We start from the raw sequence: 20,920 nt of genomic DNA, 5'->3' as shown, positions 1-20,920 counted from the left end.
TTATTTTGTTCTTTTCATTTTTGGGCAACTTTTAGTTTGTGCTTCATTTGGATAGTCTTATATTACGGGCTAGCCGATCTTTGCTCCTCTAGTGTGACTCGACCACGCACTCTTGCTTGCACACTGGCACTTGCTTACTCTACCTACAAGCTGTCAAGCTCACTCTAGGACTTGATGGCTAGAGAGGGAGTCTTGTCTCTTATTTATAGTCATCCCATCCTTAATGGATGGCTACTGGCTAGTGGATATGATTTTCTGGAATTAATCTCCCACGTTTGCTACACTTCCACTCGCTAATTCAAATATCTACGACATTCTAAGTCTAGAATCTTTCACAAAATTATACAATACTCCGGAAGATTACAAAAACTCCTCTTGACATGCAGTCGTCATATCCAAGTGTGTGTCGCTTACATGGCATAACCTCCAATGGCATGGCATGACACTTAGGTGGCTTTTGCTTGATTAGGGTCCTCCAATGGCATGTCATGACACTTGGATGGATTTTGCTTGATCAGGGTCCTCCAATGGCATGGCATGACACTTGGGTGGCTTTTGCTTGATCAGGGTCCTCCAATGGCATGGCATGACACTTGGGTGGCTTTTGCTTGATCAGGGTCCTCCAATGGCATGGCATGACACTTAGATGGCTTTTGCTTGATCAGGGTATGATCCAAGGTTTTTTTTTTTTTTTGTTTTTTTTGTTTTTTTGTTTTCCTTTTTAATTGGTGGTACTTATACACACATGCTTCCACCGAGGCTCAAACTGCTAACCTCCTTTTGGAAAGTTGAAGTCTGTTGGGCCATTGACCCATTGATTATGATGATGAAGTTTTTGGTAATGAAAATTTCAAAATAGCTGTGTATTAAAGTGAGAGTCTAATTCCTACTAATTTGGGGGAAAAAAAAAAAGAAAAAAGGTTATGCTATGTTTGGTAGTATTAGACCTTGAATTTTAAGGTTCTAATTCCATCTCCAAACATGCTGTAATGGGGTGTCCACGGTGTAGGATGACAAGGCTAGAGTCAAACATCGTTGGATAACATGACTAGTATCATGGTGATGGAGAAGATATTAAGGGAGCCAGACATATCATGTTATTGATGTGCCCAGTCAGTCAAAATACACCATTTTAATTGATCAAGAGCAATTTTTATGTATAAGTAAGATCAATTTAATTGAACTGTGTATGATGATTGATTGGATATGCCAAGCCCGCATGTCTGATTCACTCGATATCAACACAAGGTGAGTGGGGCTGAACTCCACCGAGGCCACTGAAACTCAGCCCAATTCAATACTAATATTGGTCAGCCCACTCTGGCACGAGATTCACTGCCCTGGCTTCAATGGGGGTATTCTAAAAAGGTTAGTGGGACATTCACTCGGATCATGATTGTCAGTGGTAGGTCCGACACAGACACCCTCCTCTTTTTTCGACTGTTTTGGATCACGGACAATAATCCATAGACTTTTCATTTAAGTTCTTAATAAGAACAATAATGTTGCTCATGTCGGGTACAAATTTTAACTGTGCTTTTCTCTGCATGTGAAATGTGGTCGCATTATCTGAATAAAAAACAAAAATGTGGTTGTATTAGGTGTTACACAATACAAGACTCTGTTCATCCAGGTTATTAACTTATTATTTTATTGCCTTTTAAAAATACCTTTTTTCTTTTTCTTTTTCTTTTTTTTTTTTTTTTTTTTTTTTAGCAACCAAAACACCATTACATAACAAGATTACATAAGCCTTCCTTAGCTACTGTAAGGATATCAACATACAAATATTCAACAAACATAGCATACATGAGGTCAATTCCTGAGACTTTGATATTAGCCTGGCCAACAGAACTTGCTCGATAGCAAATAATTAAAAACAAAGCGAGATGAAGCCAATATATTATAGCAAGAGTGATGCTTTCAGGAGCTCCAAATTCATTCCCTTCTCCTCGAGCCAAGTTTTGCACTAGACCACCAATATCCACTGGACCTTTCACCATACCCAGCCAAGGCGGTTGCCAAACTTAAGTCATTGTAAGCTGCGAAAATCTGACAGCAAGTTGAGCACATTGGAATTTAGCTTCAAGAGTAGTCCAATACCCATGACATAAATTCAACTCCACCAAATGGTCTCTTACTATATCCTCTCACACAAGGGTTGAATAAGGGACATAACCCACTAGAGAAGTGGGCTCAATAGAGTCAACCCAATAAGTCAATGGGTTAATATTTGCACCTTGGCCCAAGACCACTATTGGAATGGAGATAAAAATCAAGAATATGCCAATAGGGTGAACCATAAGGCCCAATGTCCAGTGGCCCAGCAAACCCATAGTAGAACCTTCTAGTAGTATGTGGTCCAAAAAGGAAACACGATACACCAGTCATGCAACGTAAGCAGCACCAGTGATGACGTCGTTACTGCCTGCCTATACAATATCTCGAAGCATTTGTGTTCACAGGGAACCGAATCCGGCGAACTTGATAAAAAAGATAACATATCGTTCGGTGACTGTGCTCGGTCCGCTTGTCTGAGATACAAGGATACTAAGAGAGGGTAGACTTTTGTATGGAAACAGACATAGAACACTAGATTCAAAAAACGAACCAAGAAAAAGGATAAAAATACCTTAATCGAATAGAAATATCGTCAAACAAAGGACATCAAGTGTGCCACCGTTCCAAATTGCCCAGGAGACGAGCAGAATCACACAAGAATCCATCCATCCAGACAAATAATATAAGCTTCTTTCGGGATTGTGGATGACAGCTATCTCCTAAAACACACTTTTGGAGAGAATTCCAAACTTTGATGAACAAAGAACCTCTATGTGGAGAGGAATAGACAACTCTAACGAACAGATGATAGATTACTTGATCAAATTTTGAAGAAGAGTTTGTTTATCAGATCTCGCAGAACTCGATAATGAGGGTTTTAAAAATACATTAACTGAACTTGTCATTCAACCCAAAATTTCACTACAATTTTTTTTTTTCTTCTCGGTCTCTCACTCTCTTCCTTCTCTGTATACTTTCCTTTTCTCACATTAATATCTTCTGTTTCCCTCTACAATCTCTTCTTTTTTAATATCTTCTGTTTATAAGAAGATTTAATATCTTCTTTCTTTCTCTCGTCTCCTCTCCTCTCGTCTCCTCCCCTTTTTTTTTATTTTTTTTTATTTTTTTATTTTTATAAATCTGGTTAGAGATTTCAGAGACAAATTAACTTTGCGTTTATAAAGAGTGTTGGTGTTGCACGCACAATGCAAAGGGGATTGCTTGAATGATGTAAAGCTGTTACATTTACAATGTAAAGAAGTTGAATGTTCAGTGTGAAAGTTTGCACGCAACAATGCAATTTTTTATTTTTTATTTTTGTTTCTTTTTCTTTTTCTTTTCCCAAGTATTGATGTAAAGGTCGTTGCAACTATCGCTAATGGTGTTGGATTTTCAATGTATATTATGCAAAGGTGTGAAGTTTTTTTATTTTTACGTAAATATGTACGTTCGGATTTAACCATGAGAGATGAAATAATCTTTTACATAAAAATAAAAAATAAAAAATAATAAAAATTACTATATATCACTTTTTAGAAGTTAATACAGTTTTTCTAAAATGACGAACTTTTTGGTGACGATAAAGTGGTATGATATTGTCCATCCGATTTGTACATGAAAGCATGACACACACAGAGACTTCGGATCCATAATAAGTGTTATGAAACAATAAATTAATACTACCTGCATTCCATAATAAGTGTTGTCCTCTTGAATTTTACAAAATTAATTCAACAAAAATTAAGTAGTAATATCTTGATTTGAAAAGATTTTATACTACCTTGTGTTGTACTTCATTTCTTTTATATATATATATATTAGCCCCCTAAAAAATGATCTCACTATCCCTAATATTAAAAGATACTCTCAATACTTTTGTTGGATTATTGTGCCATTCTCTTAATTTTAAAAAATAAAAAATCAGTATGAATGTAATTTAATGCAGAGACCACATCTCATTTGTCTTTTAACAACCATTGATTGATACCACGCCTTTTTTTTTTCATCTTATATTAGTTGCCGGTCGTCTATAGAATTTAGATCCATCTCTACCACCCTCTTAACTTAAAATTTCCTCCATAATTTATGAGGACAAGTGACAGTTGACAGATCAATCACTTCTCTGCTTTCAATTAATTTGAACATTGCCTATAATTTAATAAAATAACTACTAAAATGACGGTATTTAATACAAGGAGAACTTGTCATTCGTTAAGTCACATAATGCCACATAATGCGGGTGTGGGAACAAGTGTGCGAGCTGGAGCGGCAAAAATTTAAGTTGGGAAGAAATGACAGCAAGAGAGTGCGCGGAGGGCAAAAGCGGCACCCATTTAAAAGAATTATGTAACTTAAATCCTACCCATAAACAAGAGGTTTAGGAGTGAAGCCTGCCCCTACATACAGCTTCCCTTTGGCCATGTCTATGATTATTCTTTTCAACTCTCAACCATTCATGATATAGTGTTAATAAGCACCTAGTTTATGGACTATGAATGACAAATATATTTCCCTTTTGATGATTCAACTCACAACTGAAACTAATTCTTCAAACTTCCCTCCCCAACATACAGAAGGTTCAAATTATAGTGGAAGCTGGTGGAGTGCTTTTAGTAGACGGGTCCCAATTTCTCTGCTAAGACATGGAGCTCAACCACCTAAATGTTTAATCAATATTTCTATATATATATATATATGTATGTAAATACATCATACTAAATGCTTCGCACCCATCATGTCTGTGTGTGTGTGTGGACAATTAATTGCAAGTCAAAAACCATATCATATTTCCAACTCTTTCATGCATAATCTCTTTAGTGGTGCTTTTAAATGTTTGAGCTACAATAGTTTCAAGTCACAGAGTAGATAAGCAGCACCGTTAAGAGTTTTAAATACTCAGTTAGCTTTCAGATTAGCCTCTAAAACATAAACAGAAAACTTACCTTTGATAACAGAAAAAGGACCCCAATTGCAGAACCCTTAAAATCTGTTCCAGTGACCAGCGTTGTACCCGTTAGCATCGCTTCTCACAGGCATTCCAAGTCTATCCAAGCGACCAGATCCGGGATAAGCTTTACTAGTGAAGCTGGCATGCAAGGCAGATATCTTTTGAGTGGTTGATCTCGAATCACCATACCCATGAATTGAATACCTCATCGTTGAACTAGTCCTCTCGAATTGGGGCCTTTGCTTTGGAGCGCTAAGTGACCTCACCTTAGCCCGTGAAGATTCAGTGCAAGCCATGTAGTTTGGGTGGTCTGAGTAACCGCTTAGGTAGCTTCTTGAGCCGTCACTCTTAGTGGGAGTGAATGGGCCTCTCCTAGAACTGCCGCCCCTCGATGAAGCAGAGTAGAATTGCGGGCTGTTATCAGCAGTGCAGAAAGAGCATTCCTCAACATCTTGAGGTAATTTCAAAGGGCTGAATGATTGAACTTCGCAAGAGGAAGGACTTGGCACGGTTTGAAGGTTAGTTGAGTCTTTTGAAGTGTTAAAGCTATGACTAATTTGATCTGAAGCAAAAGCATGATGAGAATATTTCAACTCGTTTCTACTTTTGGGGGCAAAGTGCTGTTTCCCGTTATCAATCTCAAGTATTTTGTCAATCCTTTCATCATCTATCGGGCCAGTTTTCATTGAAGACTTGGTTTTTTCCCTTGATCCTTCAACGAACCAGTTCCAATCACTGCAAGCCTTCTCCTGATCAATGACCAATCTCCCATTCGATTTCGATCGATTTCTCTGCATTTAATCAGGAAGAAGGAATGCATTCAGCCATAAATCATAATATACAAAACCATGAAATGAAAAGGTCTGGCACGAACCTTGAGCACGAATGACTGGTCATGTTTTGTACTCTTTGCTCTTGTGGCATGTTCAGATTTTTCAGGGGTTGGAGGGCCCTGTACACGAAAGAGATACTAGGTTACCAAACTGAACTAATTGATGCAACTAGATTCATGTTTATCACTTCACAAGGGGAAAAAGAAAAAAGAAAATCAGAAGTAAGTTATAATATGTCTTTCATATACTTCTAAAATCATTCACCAAAATGACTCGTTAAAAAAAAAAAAAAAAAAAAAAAATCCAGAGAAATCAAAGCATGGTGTTGAGGAAATTATTGTAAGAAAGTTGAACCATGCAAATTAAAGAATGAATAAACTTTGTAAGTAAAAGATATATGTGAAAAATGCTACTCCTACCTACGAAATTTAAATTCATATAATGGAGGGAAAAAGTGAAACTTGCTTACAGGATGGAGGAATTGAGAGGACTTGGTGCTTGAATGTGAGGATTCAGAAACTTGGGCCCGCCCTGCACGTGCACGTGCTTGAGCACGTAATAGTGCTTGCAAGTGCCGTAGCATATCCGCAGTGTGCTTCCTCACAATGTGACCCCTTACCAGTGCCTGAAGCTTCACAAGTGCCTTCAATGCTCTCAGTGCTCTCCTCGACTTCAGATTTAACATAAAAAACGAACAACTGAATCAACTCATAATAACCAACCAATAAAACTACTTTCATTATAATAAAAAATAAATGAATCTCTGACAATGGCGCCAAAAGAAAGGCCATTCACTTGCCAATATGAAATTTTCAAAACTCAGAGGGCGCTTAGAAGAAATCAATTCTGTCACTAACCTCGTTCTAAAGTAAAGTGTGTGACATTTAAGTAGACTAGGACGTCTCACCAGCCGTCCAATAAAAGAAAGGAAAAGCTTCTGACTTGCAAACATTGAAGTGCTCAGCCAACCCAACTTTTTGTCCAAACAGAGGTAAAGATTCTCTAAAGGGAAACCATTGGCAAAACCAAGCACCCCAACTTTTTGGTGGCATGGTCCATTCCCTACACCCTAATACTCTCACCATTTACCCAATTGCTCAACAAACTATAATATTAGGTCATCCAATTTTTACTATAAGAAAATGTCAAGTACAAAACAATTAAACCCCATCACATGGTGTATCAATCTAACAATATTTCCACACACACATACATCATACATCATACTTGTTCAATGAAATATATATATATATATACACACACACACACACACACGTATAAATACATACATGTATAAGCAGGTCATACTTGTTCTATGTTGTGTCTAAATGCACAATATGTCAAGTTCCAATTTAACACTATTTCAACACATGTAATAGTTACATCATATTTCATCAGTGTAATGTTGAGTCCACAAACACAATGTTGCATTGCATCAAACCTCAAATCCACTTTTTAAAGCTAATTTTCAGACTTTTTTTAATGTCGATCCTTAGCCTCCTAGTACCACATTGTGTGACATAACATCAACAGAAATAAAATGAGAGAAGATATTGAGAACACATATATAACCAAATGACCCATAAAAGGAAATTTAATAACGAAATGAACGAGACAGCTACTAACATTAACACCAAGTACACTAGTACAGTCTAGTCTTGAATTTTAACCCTTTTAGAAGGTGAAAATACCATCCCAACCACTCTGTCTAAGAAAATTGTAATTTTAAAGTCCACGCGGTTTCAAATTAGTTCAATGGCAAACCAGTCAGTCCAAAGACTCCAAGTCTCACCGACGATATTTGTCTATTGACATCAATAATTCTGTAGATGTGTATATATGTACGGAATCTTTGTTAGGGTTGAAAAGTCGGTATTACCCTCGGATTAACCCATGATCTTCGAAAATTAAACGAAATTATAGGGCATTATAATAACAAAATATTTTAAGAGAGATCGGAATACAAACCAGATAAGCTCGGAAATGCGATTGTATCTTAACAGCGGCCCACTCTTCACTGAAGCTGCTACCGTAAGCCGCTGTGCTGGTGGCGCCGGTAACGTGCGCCGACCTCCCGCTGCTCGTTAGCCTCACCACGGCTGCGGCCGCCTGCGCCGCCGCGACTGCGGCCTCCGCCACGGCGGCGGTGGCGGCGGCCACAGCTATGGCGTGCCTGCTCGGATCAACGCCGTCTTCGGCGGCGTACGAACCGGAGTGTGGAATTGCGTCTCCGTGCGAGGCTCTTCGGTGGTCGCCGGTGTTGTACTTTGTTGTGCGGTCTTTTTCTCTGTACGATTTGACGAAGCTCCACCTCTTCTTCGCCGGCTTTGGTTCTAAGCGAGTTGTCGCCGGCGGCGGCGGTTGCGGCGGCGAGTCCTCCTTTTTGATTCCTAGGAGTGATCGAAACCACCGTACTGCCTTGCCCATCTGTTAGTGCTGGTGGATTGAACGTGGCTCTGGGTAGTGGTTACAAGTGAGCATTATGAGAGAGAGATGGGTTTGGGTACTGAGAGAGGAGTATATAGTATTTGTTTGTGTGCAATATTATATACGGAAGAATGATCGTTGTTATATGGAATAATAATCGTTAAAGACGAGAATCGAGAGACTCTATATGTATAATTTATATCTATTATATCGAAAATACGAGAAGATGAAAAATGGAGGTCACATGTATGATGTATCGGAACTGTGAAGTTACGGAAAACCCCAAGTGGGACCTTTTCAATGGTATTGTATACACGTGGCACGGTGGCGGCTAGTGTTTGCATTAGAACAAGTTTAAGGTAAACGACGTTGTAAATTTTTTTCAAAATACACCAATCTTTTAATCTCTTCTTTTTTCTTAAAAAAAAAAAAAAAAAAAGTTAAAATACAACCACACCCCGCCAAAGGACACAGGTGAAAGTTATTCATTTTTTGGACAATGATGAAAAATGAACAAAGAGACCCTGATAATGGTGAATTGACTTTATTACCCTTTGATATAAAATTGATATTTTAATTGACTTAAATACTCTTTGATCAAACCCAAACCCTTTCTCTTTATATGTATGTATGTGTATATATACACACACACACTACATAATCCGCGCCGGACGAACCCCTCAGCCGCCGCAGCCATCATCATCCCCCAATTCACCGCTTCTTCACAACCGAGCTTCACTGCCGTCCTTTCTCCACCGCTGTTCCATGCTTCATCATAACACCACATACATCACAACATCGTAACCGACGGCGCTGCTCTTTGCCACTCCTCTGCCGCTATCCACATCGTCAACATCACCAAAGCCCTGTACCTCTCTGCCGCTGCTCTTTGCTGCCTCTCAGCCACTGCTCTCTGCATCGTCAACACCACCAAGGCGTCTGTCGTTGCCTCCAGCCTTCTCGTTCTCAACTCTAAACTTGCCCTCTCTCTCTGCAACTGCAAACTACAAAATCTACAAGAATCAGAAGTTCAAATTCTATTACCTATATCAAAACCCATATCGGCATATAATTTCAAATTGTTCAAAAAAAAAAAAAAAAAAAAGTCAAAACCCATATCTTTCAGTTTCCATCGCCCGCTGTTCGCGATCTTAGCCGAATTCTTCAGCCGTCGCCAGCGAATCTCAGCTGGGTTCTTCACCACTTTACGGCAGTGCCTCATCTCCGGCGGCGGTCCAAGTTTCAATCATTCGCGTTACCGTTTCACTATTCACGCAACCCCAAGGTCCTCAATTAAACCAGCCTTTGCTTTCGTTCATTAGTCGCACCTACCGGCGCTCAGCATTGCCGGACATGCAAACCTCTTCACCGCTGCCACACACATCCTTACTCGTTACTGCCGCCAGCTCTCGGCGACACCGAACTCGCCGCCAGCTCTCTTACCATCGCTTTTGCCTCTATCAACCCATGACCTCAGGCCATGGATGGTCCAAACGGCCTCTACATCTCTAAACCGTTGCCGAAACAGTCCTATACCATAACCGGTGACCTGTTCTTCTCTTTTCCGAATCACCTTCGCCGGTGTTCTCTTCGTTTCTTCTGTCTTTGTCCACCGACACTAACCGTCGCATCATATGACGGTCACGCAATCCTCTCCGATTCGCCTCCCAACACCCGATCTCTTTGATTCACCTCCCAACCCTCTCTGACTGGATCTTTTCGTTGTGTGGGAGGTGTGCGGCGTCGTTGTCTCTCCAAGAACAACAACCCACCTCTAAGAAACTCAACCTCCAACCACCCTCCACTGCAGTTGCCACAAACAACGGCGGTGGCAACCAATTTCACGGCTTTACCAGGTACCAACATTTTCTCCGTGTGTGTGTATATATATGTATTTATATATAAGGGGTTATAGCGTCATTTTGCAAGATCTGATATTTTGTAATATATTTGAATTTAATATTGAGGGGTAATTTTGTCTTTTCATATGACTTAAGGCCTTATTTGGCCGAAATTTCAAAAGAGGGGGTGTCATTGTCCAAAAAATGAGTAACTTTCATCTATCTCTGATACCAGTTGTTGGGGCACAGTAGAAGCAAAAGAAATAAAGAAAATAATAATTCAAACCACAACACAAGATATATACGTGGTTCACCCAAAATCAGGATTACATCCACGGATGAGAAGAGATTCACTATATATATAGAGATATTACAATAGTAGAGAATTTCAACACCGGACCATGTATACAAACTCTTGACCGAGTTCTCCATGTACTCCACAAGATTCCCTCTCGCATCAGTGTTCACTCTACCAACCCCGTAACTCACCCCTACCATCAACGTACCCCCTCATGAGGTTACATCTCTCTCAACTCATAACTCTCAATAATAGCCTAAGTGTTTATTTATAGAGTCACATACCCAATTCCTTTGTGGACAAGGATTACAATTTCTTAAAGCCCAATTCACGTCTCGATAAGAAATTACCATAAAAATACACTCTAAAATAAAAACTAATAATAATGAAAATTTGAGACATAATTCCTAACAATCTCCACCTTGGCTCAAATTCCATTACGTCAATTATCGCTTCTCATTGCAATTGAATCTGGACAATTCTTTGCCACTTCAATCTTCTTGATCTTATTGCAAAACTCGGATTATCCCCACTATACGTTGCTCAATCAGTCAAAACTCCAAGGCTCTACCTTGACTACTCAAGCTCCATGCCATGTAACCAAGCCAATTGACTCCACCTACAACTAAAGCCTGTTGTAGCATATGTTGAGACTTTTTGTATTTTCTGGATCTCCTTCACCTTTGGCTCTGATACCAGTATTTTTAGTGAACAAAATTCCTTTTCCAGGAGCAGATTTCAAATACCTCAGAATGTGCATAACTGCATTCATATGTTGCTCTCCAAGATCATGCATAAACTGGCTAACAATGCTCAATGCATAAGCCAAATCTGGTCTCGTGTGTGCTAAGTATATCAATCTCCCTACAAGTCTTTGGTATCTTCCTTTATTAGTAGGTACTTGATTGGACTCAACACATAACTTCAGTCCTTCTTCCACTGGTGTCTCAGCTGGTTGACATGCTGTCATGCCAGTCTCTTGTAATAGATCTAAGGCATATTTTCTTTGAGATAGAGAGATTCCTTTATTCGATCGAGATACTTCAATCCCAAGAAAATATCTCAAAGAACCTAGATCTTTCATTTCGAATTCTCTGGACAAGTACTTCTTGAGAGCCTTCATTTCTTCAAGATCATTTCCTGTAACCACCATGTCATCTACATATACAATGAGTGCAGTGATCTTACCACGTTGTTTCTTCAGAAATAACGTGTGGTCTGAATTGCTTTGACAGTAGCCAAAGGATATCATAAACTTTGTGAATCTTCCAAACCATGCTCTTGGAGATTGTTTCAACCCATATAATGATTTCTTTAACCTGCAGACCTTCCGACTATACTTTTTGGGTATCATACATCCTGGTGGGAGATCCATGTAGACTTCTTTAGATAATTCACCATGCAGAAAGGCATTCTTCACATCGAATTGTTGCAATGGCCAATCCAAGTTCGCAGCTAAAGATAACAAGACCGGAACTGTGTTGATTTTGGCTACATGTGCGAACGTCTCTGTGTAATCGATTCCATAGGTTTGGGTATAACCTTTCGCCACCAATCTTGCTTTAAAGCGTTCAACTGTACCATCGGCTTTATACTTCACAGTGTAAATCCATCGACATCCAACTGGTTTCTTTCCTGGTGGAGGATCAATGAGTTCCCAAGTTTCATTTTTCTGTAAGGATTTCATCTCCTCGTTCATAGCTGCTTTCCACCTAAAGTCAGGTAAGGCTTCCTGCACACTGTTAGGAATAGATACAGCAGATATTTGATTTACAAATGACAAATTTGATTCTGACAAACGATGGTTCGATACATAATTGTTCATGGGATACTTAACTTTACTAGAAAGTTCGGGTTCATATGTGGGTTTAGGAATACCTCAGTTTATTATAAAGTTAATGTCTTTATTATTCTCCTAAACTCTGTTTTAAATTATCAACATTTGAGAACCAACCTTTCTTTATATTATAGTTAATCTCAATTTTTTTAGGCAGCCATGTGGTTGCTCAAAATGAAAGGAAACATCTCAAGTGGACTGCTGTTAATGAAACTTATCCCACGTTAGATCTGAATGGAAATAATTTGGGCATATATATGGGCAAATTATAAATATACGCCCTTATCTAACTGTTAAAATTTTTAAGTTAATAAGACAAATGTCTAAACGGTTACAACCACCATTGGAAAAAAAAACCACTCCATGAAAAGAAAAAAAAAATATAGATTTAATTTATTACAAGAAAAAATGGGTCAACATGGATAATGAGCTCCTTGATGAGCACAACACACTAACTTATATCTAATCTAACATAGTGTAATTTTAGTTTAAGTTAGCCAAGCCTAGCCTGACTTAGCTAACCTTAGTTAATCATAGTTGTTAAAAAATATAGTTAAGAGAATTAATTATGTGTGGAAAAAATTATCGCCGCCCAACTTTCTCTCCCTCCTCTTTCTAGCTTTCTTTCTCTAACAGCTTCGTCTTCTTCATTTTGCCTCCCTACTCCCTTCCATAGGAGTGGGGAGATGAAGGCTGCCTCCTACGACTGCAATAAACTCGGCGTGTTTCAATAAGTGCGCTATATGGGTATTTTTTTACGTCGTTTTTTGTTTTGTTCAGTTAGATCTGTTCATATTCGGTTTGTTTTCGGATCACATGGGCAGATCTGTTATTTTTTCCGACTAAATCTCCAGTCTAGGTCAGTTCTAGTTTTCCTCGCTTCAATTTAATATTTTTCTCCTTGATTTGATCTTGTGCGGGATTTCTTGGGTGTTGGAGCACCTTGTGGTTGTAACTTTGGAGCTGTTGCCATGTTGATGGTCAGACCTTTCGATTTTTCTTGTTTGCTGCGTTCTCCCATGGTGGTTCCGTTTGCATAGTGTTGGGCTCTGTTTTCTCCACAAATTTGGAGTCTGGTCTTCATTTATTTACTCTGCTTCAAGATTTGTATGTTTTTTCTAGCTTGACTTTATACCTCTGTACTGCTATCTTGACTCTAGGCCTTTGTACCTTTGAATGACAAAAATAAAAAAATCATAGTTGTTAATTTATTACCAACTCCTTGAATCTTCTTCATTGAAGTCACTAAGGTTCTAACAAATATCTTGCTCATATTGAAAATGTTTTACTATTAAAAACAATATATATATATATATATATATATACTAGTATTAAAAACACCAATTAGATTTAAAAATTTTGAAGGAAAATCAGTGTTTACTGAATAAAGTAAAATAAAAGTGTACCCTACAAGAATATACACACATATACATTGAATAATTAATAATTAGTGTCAGTCCTTTTATTAAATTTGAACAACTTTCTCTAAATTCGTTCTATCAACCATGAGAAGTGAAGTGACCGGTGTAAAAAGTCAATAATGTGGAGAAAGATAAAAATTTTATACAAGAGAAAGATAAAATTATCATTTAATAAAATTCGCTTAAAAGATATGTAAAAATAAAAAATTAAGAATGTCATCAAATATAAGTGTCAAATTTAAAATTAAATCTAAATAATAAATATTAATGTTATTTTTCTTTGTAACTTGTTCAATCCTCAGGTAAAGTGTCCAAATTAAAGTGACGGGAGCTTAATTAACCCTGATAAAATCACGATGAAGTAAGCAGTGAGCTACATGCGAGACACTGAGCTGATGCGACTCGGGGAAGAGAGTGAAGAGACTAGAGAGACTGAGTAGATATGATGCTCACGTTACAGACAGAGACAACGCTATTTTGACCTCGTAAATTGACGTTACTATCCCTACTGGGTCTAAAGTCTTCTGACCAATGAATGATCAGTAAATCCTATCCTACTACGTCCTACTCCTATCATGTCATAATAACAGGTAGGCAATGGGCCACCACATTGTTAGATCTGATCATGGAGGGTAAAATCTTCCTGATAACGATACATGAAGCCGGATCAATCGTACGGTTAATAATTGGTTTTTGATGGACTACTGTTTGTTTCGGTGGTACTGCGGTACCCACTGGTAACCTTGTTTTACCTATGTCAAGTGGGACCATATAATGAGATGTGATCTACACCGTTTATCCTTGTAACGTATGGGCCCTTCTGATCCAATCCAACCTTTTTTCTCGAAAATAGAAATGGTAGTACTGTACTAAAAAAATTGGAAGTACGTCTCTGAAAACGTATCTTTTGGTTGATGCAGTGGCAGAGATCTTTCAGTTCAGAGAGTGAGATTTTATGCAGGCCCACAGTATTCTGTGTGTAATGTATGTATATACATCTCCAAAATCCTCCCTGTAGCCGCAACTCGGCCGAATTGGACGGATTTGATATATAATTTGAGCTCAATTTTCATATAAAATGATAAATTTAAACCTAACATTAATTTTATTTTCAATTTTAACTACTCAATTCGAAATCAAATTATTCTTTTACTTTTAAATTCGGACTTATAATTCGGACTTAAATTTCGGATTAAAACTTCGGGTTAATTCGGGTTACTCATTGGTTAATCATTATACCGAAAATTTAATATGATCTTGAATTAGTTTTAGATTAAATTATTCTTAAACAAAAATAAGTTTCAAGACTTTTTATAAATTTTTAATAAATTATAAACAAATTTTAAGAGAATTAATTCTCCTAAATGTTAACATACAATAAGTTTAGAGTTAACAAAAAAAAAATTGAAAAGAAAAAAAGTAATCGTAGTTTAAATATTATATATAATGTATTTAAAAGTAAATATATATATGAAAATAATATTAAAATTCAGATACATTTTTCAACTCAAGCCCAACCTTAATTGTAAAAATGATTATCGAAGCCTATAAAAAATTAGGTTGGGCTCGGGTTAAATTCGGGTTATATAATTTTGTACTTTCATTTGCATTCTCATTGACTTAATTTTGTTACTTTCGCATATTGTAGTACAAATTTATTTTACTATTTCAACATATTTATTTTTAAAAGATATGCAGTAAATTTTAGCATAAATTACAAACTCCTTATGTTTGGGAAATGTTACATAACATTTAGCAATTATTACTTTCATTTTCACCCTTAGTTAGCACATGTTTAATAACATACCTCATAATCTGTTTGGTTAGACAAAATTTTTTTTTATGAAAAGTGAAAGTGAAAAAATTGAAGTAAAAGAAAAGAAAATTAAGTTTCCATCATGCATTAACATGAATTTTTTTAAAAAAATTTGTGAGAAAATTTTATTTTGTTAGTTTGGATAACATGAAAAGGAAAAGAAAATGTTTCTATTTACCAAAAATACCCACTAAACCTCTAAATTACACTATTTTTATTTTTATCAAATTATATATGAAATGGAGAAGAAAATAATATATAATATTATGAAGAAAAAAAAGAATTTGATAGGAGAGATTGACGATTGATGAGTTTCAAGCCGTTAGACCAAGAATCTCAACACTAACCCAGTTTTCACCCAACACTCTTGTTATCCACAAATAGTTATGTATATATGCAACACCTCTTAATTCGTTATCAATTATGAAAAGAAAAAAAATTACTAATCTCTTGTTGTTTAACAAATAATTATGTATATATATAACAACTCTTAATCATTATCAATTATGGAAAAAAAATATTTTACTTTCAGACCTTTTGAAAAAAATATATATGTGAAAAAAATAATTTAATAATGAAAGAAAAAAATAAATTAATTTTTGGATGTACACGTAAAAATACAAATAATTAAATTAGTACTCGGTAATACATAATTGTATAAACAAGCAATTTAGAGAAGAATGAAACTCTTTTCAATTAACTTTAAAGAATAAAAATGAAGAGAGACCACCGACACGGGTACAATAAGAAAGTAGTATATAAAGTGCACAAGTTTTGCGAGAAAGTTAATTTTCGTGTGTTTTATGCATGAAAATTTTGTTGGAAACTATTTTTGAAAACTAGTGTTTCAAGTGTGAATAAAACTTATCTACAACTAATTTATAATTGGGTGCTTATGTGTATCACTTTAGACAGCAACGTAAATATCTTAATGTAAATGTTGCATTGCAAAGTCCAAAATTCAGGTTATTTAATATAACCTCTACCGATTATTTACCGTGTTCTTAATGTTTAATGTGGTTGAGGATTGGCTAGAAACGGTTAATAAATTATAAGAATGCATTCGATTACAATACATGCGTGAATGGGTGAGTTGGTTGAAAATGTACAATCAAACAGACATAACCTATTCAATATGAACCATTGCAACTTATTGGAGTGGATGTGTCTATTGGTAAATAGACACCATGTGAACCATTACAATCAATTGGAGTGGTTGTGTCTAATGATGAATATATACATATAAATGGTTATATCCAATGATGAAATGATACACCCAATTCGAAAAAGCACTTATATTTATATAAATACCCCCTTTGCTGCTATTTGCAATTCGTTCAATTCATTTTTTTTCTCTCTCCCTCTCTAGACATGAACCCAATTCAAGTAGGTTCATACCATAGGTCAAGTGGTCTGAGTCATTTAGATTATAATTCAATTTCATCGAGCCATATTAAGATTGGTCCGAACCATTTGGTTCGGATTGCACCCAATTTAGCATTTACATAGTATATAAATGCATTTTTGAGTCAGAGAGAGTATTACATGGAGGAGGTTTGTCGTATCCACGAGTGTTGTAGTGCTACTACCGGTGGATGTAGACCGTTGTATCTTGGGAGAAAAACGCCACAGAGTCCGTCAGCACCTTGCGGGGCGTAAATTGTCTTAAGGACAAAGTATTCAATACTAACCTTGGTTCAATTTATTTATTTATTTATTATTATTATTATTATTTTACTTTAATTTGCATGTTTAATTAAATATCGAGTTGAATATTTAATTAATTATTTTTAACATATTATTAATTATTTAATGGCATATTAATATAAGGTTAGTTATATCTTAAATATTATATGAATCATATATTTACCAACAAAATTTTGGGAAAAATTTTCAAATGCGGGAATCTTATTTTCCCCAAAACTTTCACTTTCCCTTTAAGCAAACTTCTAAAAATTAAAATATTTTCTTTTCTGGTTACTTGACATTAACCAAATGGACTCTCAATGATTATAAAATGATAATTATATACTGCATTATAATATATTATTATAATATAATAGTATTATTAACTTTTAACGCTCAAAATTATTTTTTTAGTGTCAACAAATGAATTTAGGGGAGATCAAAATAATAAACGGTGATTTACCCAAACCTCAAGGGAGATAAGTATAATTTACCCTAAATTTAACTACAATAATAATAAAATTATACAAACTTTACTCACCAATAAAAGTGATTAAATTCACAATTTAAATTTCTAATTTAAAAGTAAATGTTGTGAAATTCACAAATTAAATTTCTACTAAGATCTCCATCATCTTTAGTACTCATCAAAAGGGTCCTGGCTTAATTTCAAAGCGTGAAAAATTATAATTTTTTTTTTGGACAATACTTAGATCCTTAGTAGTGAGGATCTACACTATTCTCACTGCTTTATGTGATCCAATGAAAAGAAGATAATACTTAGATCCTCACTACTGAGGATCTACACTATTCTCACTGTTTTATGTGGTCCAGTGAAAAGAAAACACGTCCTATTTTATTAAAAATGTCAGAAATAAAATACACCGGATCTTACCCGAATGAGATTGGGTAAATGGGTTTAGTGAATTTTTTTTCTTCAAGGGTTCAACATGACTCTTTGGTTCTCTCACTTTTCGGCACTGCCTTTAGCCCTCTCTCTTAACCATCTTCTTCTTCTCAAGCTTCTAGTCCTGGAAGCAAGAATATTTGAAAGGGGTATGATCTTCTTCTTCTTCTTCTTCTTTTATTTTATTTTATTTTTTATTTTTATTTTTATTTTTTTCACATTTAGGGTTCCTTTCCTAGAAGAGGGCTTTCCATGAAAGATTATGTGTTAGATTTAAGGATCCACATACATATCAACACAAAAGCCTGATTTTTCCTGAGATTACGTCACTCAGATTTTTTATTTTCTCCCAAAAATCTGATCTGTTTCTCTCTTTTTTTTCCTTTTTTTTTTTTTTTTTGGTTATTTAAATGCTGATTTTTTATTCATGAAAAAAAAAATAATGAAATTTGGAAGAAGCTGAACAGTGAGGCCAAAGATCAGTTTGTTGCTTTTGTCAAGGAGTAGAAGCTTGAGAGGAAGAAGATGGTGAAGAGAGAGGGTTAAAGGCAGCCGGAAAGAGAGAGAATCAGAAAGTGACTTTGAATCCCTTGAAAAAAATATATATTATATATATATGTGTGTGTGTATCACTGAACTCACTTTACCCGATCTCATTCGGGTAGGATCCAGTTTTTTTTTTAATTTTATTTTTTGACCTCTTTAATAAAAGAGGATGTGTTTTCTTTTCATTGGACTACATAAACGGTGATGATAGTGTAAATTCTCACTAGTGAGGACTTAAGTATTGTCAATTTTTTTTTTTTTTTTTGGTTCTAAAATTCTTTTCCCTTTTCAAAATTCATGGACATGCATTTTTTGAAATTTCAAAACTACACATTTAAAGTTTAAAATCCATACCATTATTTAATAAAAGTTTTCAAACATTGGGTTGAAAAATTTACTGACTTTTCTGCATGAATTTTGGAACATTTAAAACAAAGAAAAAAGAAAAAGGATAATACGTAGGTCCTCAACCGTGAAGATCCTCACTAGACCAATAATAAATAGATACATTAGGGATGCACACGATCCGATTTGGTTCAATTTTAAAGATTTTTGAGCCATGGAACTGAACCAGCCCAAATCGTGAAAAAACGGTTTGACTCGATTCGATTTCACAATTTTAATTGAATTTTATTTTCCTATTTTTTCCCCTTAGAATTGTATATATAACAAAAATAAAAATAAAAGCATTCACATTCCCAAATCCAAGACTAAAATAGAGAGAGAAAAAGAGAGAAAAATAGGTGAAATAGACCCAAAAGCTAAACCCTAGAAATTTAAATAAGGTTAAATCTTGTTGAAACTGAAAATGATGACAAATACATGGTTGAAAATTAAGAAACTTTATTCGTTGTTGTTGTTGGTTGTGCTTGAGGCGCAAACACGCCATGAGATTCAGAGATATGTGAACTAAAAGTGAGGGAGAATGGGAGAGAGTGGGACAAAGGATGTCATTGACGACAGCGATAGAAGATCGACGATGGTGATCGAATTTCGAAGGTTGCGTGAGAGAGATTTATCAACAACTAGATCCCGCGACGATGAAAACTAAGAAGTGAATGAGGTGGCGTGAACAAAGAAAAAAATGAGATAGTGGAGGAATGTTGGCACACACCCAAAAATCAAAACATTGGGAAAAGCAAAAACAAATTAAAAAAAATCAGATGGAGATGAATGTTGGCTCACGTTTGATCATTGTGCCGAAATCCCTTAGTATATTATATATGGTATAATATAACATATATATAAATATATACATCTTATAACGGTTCGGTTTCGACTGGTCTTGTAGGACCCTAATTCAGGACCGAACAAAAAATTCACAGTTTCATTATTTTAGAACCATGACCAGACTGAGCCGCAATGGAACCGACCTAGGCCGCTCGATTCGGTCCGATTTGATTTGATTTTTCAGGTTGACTATATTTTTTTTGAATACCCCTAAATACATCCTCTTTCATTACCAAATCAGAGATGAAGTACATACTTGCTTATCAAATCAAATATAGTGAATACACGGTACATAAACCATCTTTAATTTGATAATAAAAAAATAAATGTCCATTTTTTATTAATCCATAAAGACTTAAATATTTTCTATTAAAATTTTTTAATAAGGATGGCAAACCACACTTTGGCCGTAGTGTTGGCCCCGAGAGCAATGCTCTCATGTGGGTCCACACTCTCATGTGCTTGGTCCCACTGAGATGCTCTCCGCCCAACACTTCGGCCTAAAAAATATACACTAAAAGTGCATTTAGACAACAGAATGTCTTGTACACCCAGAAAATATTTAACCGTAACACCACATACTCTTTACCTCTAGCAAACAAAACAGAATTGACGCGAAAATATGAACACATGGTGTAAACATACATAGACAATTATCAGTTATTGGATTTTCAGAAGCTAATCCCAACCTAATATGTTGGTAAACAGATGCTGCTGATCGAAATGTTTGATTTAAATAACGAAATGAAACGAAAGAACCTTGGACGTCCCTGAACTATAGAGCATAGTAAATGCATGTTACAAGAGTGCATACATTCAACACTCAACACTATATCACTAACTAATCCCTTTGACATCATCAAACAAACGACTAATTCAAAAGTGGAGAGTGTAAACACACATATTATATCAAACTTTTCCAGAATTACCTGGTATATTTTAAAATTGCATCACCGTCCCTGTATCACTATATTAACCATTTTCAGAACCATAACTATCGTTGCAACGGATTTTAAAAAAAAAAGGCGCACACATAAAGAGAGAGTAACAAATTATTTACCGATTTTTTT

The 20,920-nt window shown here is 35.9% G+C and overlaps 1 protein-coding gene across 1 annotated transcript; it reads right to left on the bottom strand.

Moving 5' to 3' along the window:
* Positions 1-3,162: 3,162 nt before the first annotated feature.
* On the bottom strand, positions 3,163-8,469 carry LOC132285963 (protein IQ-DOMAIN 22). Its single transcript, XM_059788204.1, has 4 exons — positions 7,810-8,469; positions 6,311-6,511; positions 5,883-5,960; positions 3,163-5,799 (listed from the first exon to the last, which is right to left on the bottom strand). Exons 1-4 carry the CDS (start codon positions 8,266-8,268, stop codon positions 5,041-5,043), a joined length of 1,497 nt encoding a protein of 498 aa, XP_059644187.1. The 5' UTR covers positions 8,269-8,469; the 3' UTR covers positions 3,163-5,040.
* Positions 8,470-20,920: the final 12,451 nt, after the last annotated feature.

This window comes from Cornus florida, unplaced genomic scaffold (assembly GCF_030987335.1).
Source record: "Cornus florida cultivar Cherokee Brave unplaced genomic scaffold, ASM3098733v1 CherokeeBrave_3.0.0_Hap2_Chr11, whole genome shotgun sequence".
NCBI lineage: Eukaryota > Viridiplantae > Streptophyta > Magnoliopsida > Cornales > Cornaceae > Cornus > Cornus florida.
This window is presented reverse-complemented; position numbering and strand designations above follow the sequence as displayed.

Bases quoted from the DNA above. Each gene is read 5' to 3' on its own strand.
- LOC132285963 (XM_059788204.1), bottom strand. From the start codon at position 8,268: ATGGGCAAGGCAGTACGGTGGTTTCGATCACTCCTAGGAATCAAAAAG. The intron at 6,512-7,809 runs GTTTGTATTCCG...TTAAATCTGAAG, and splicing joins CGCATTTCCGAGCTTATCTG to TCGAGGAGAGCACTGAGAGC. The intron at 5,800-5,882 runs GTTCGTGCCAGA...GATTAAATGCAG, and splicing joins ACCAGTCATTCGTGCTCAAG to AGAAATCGATCGAAATCGAA.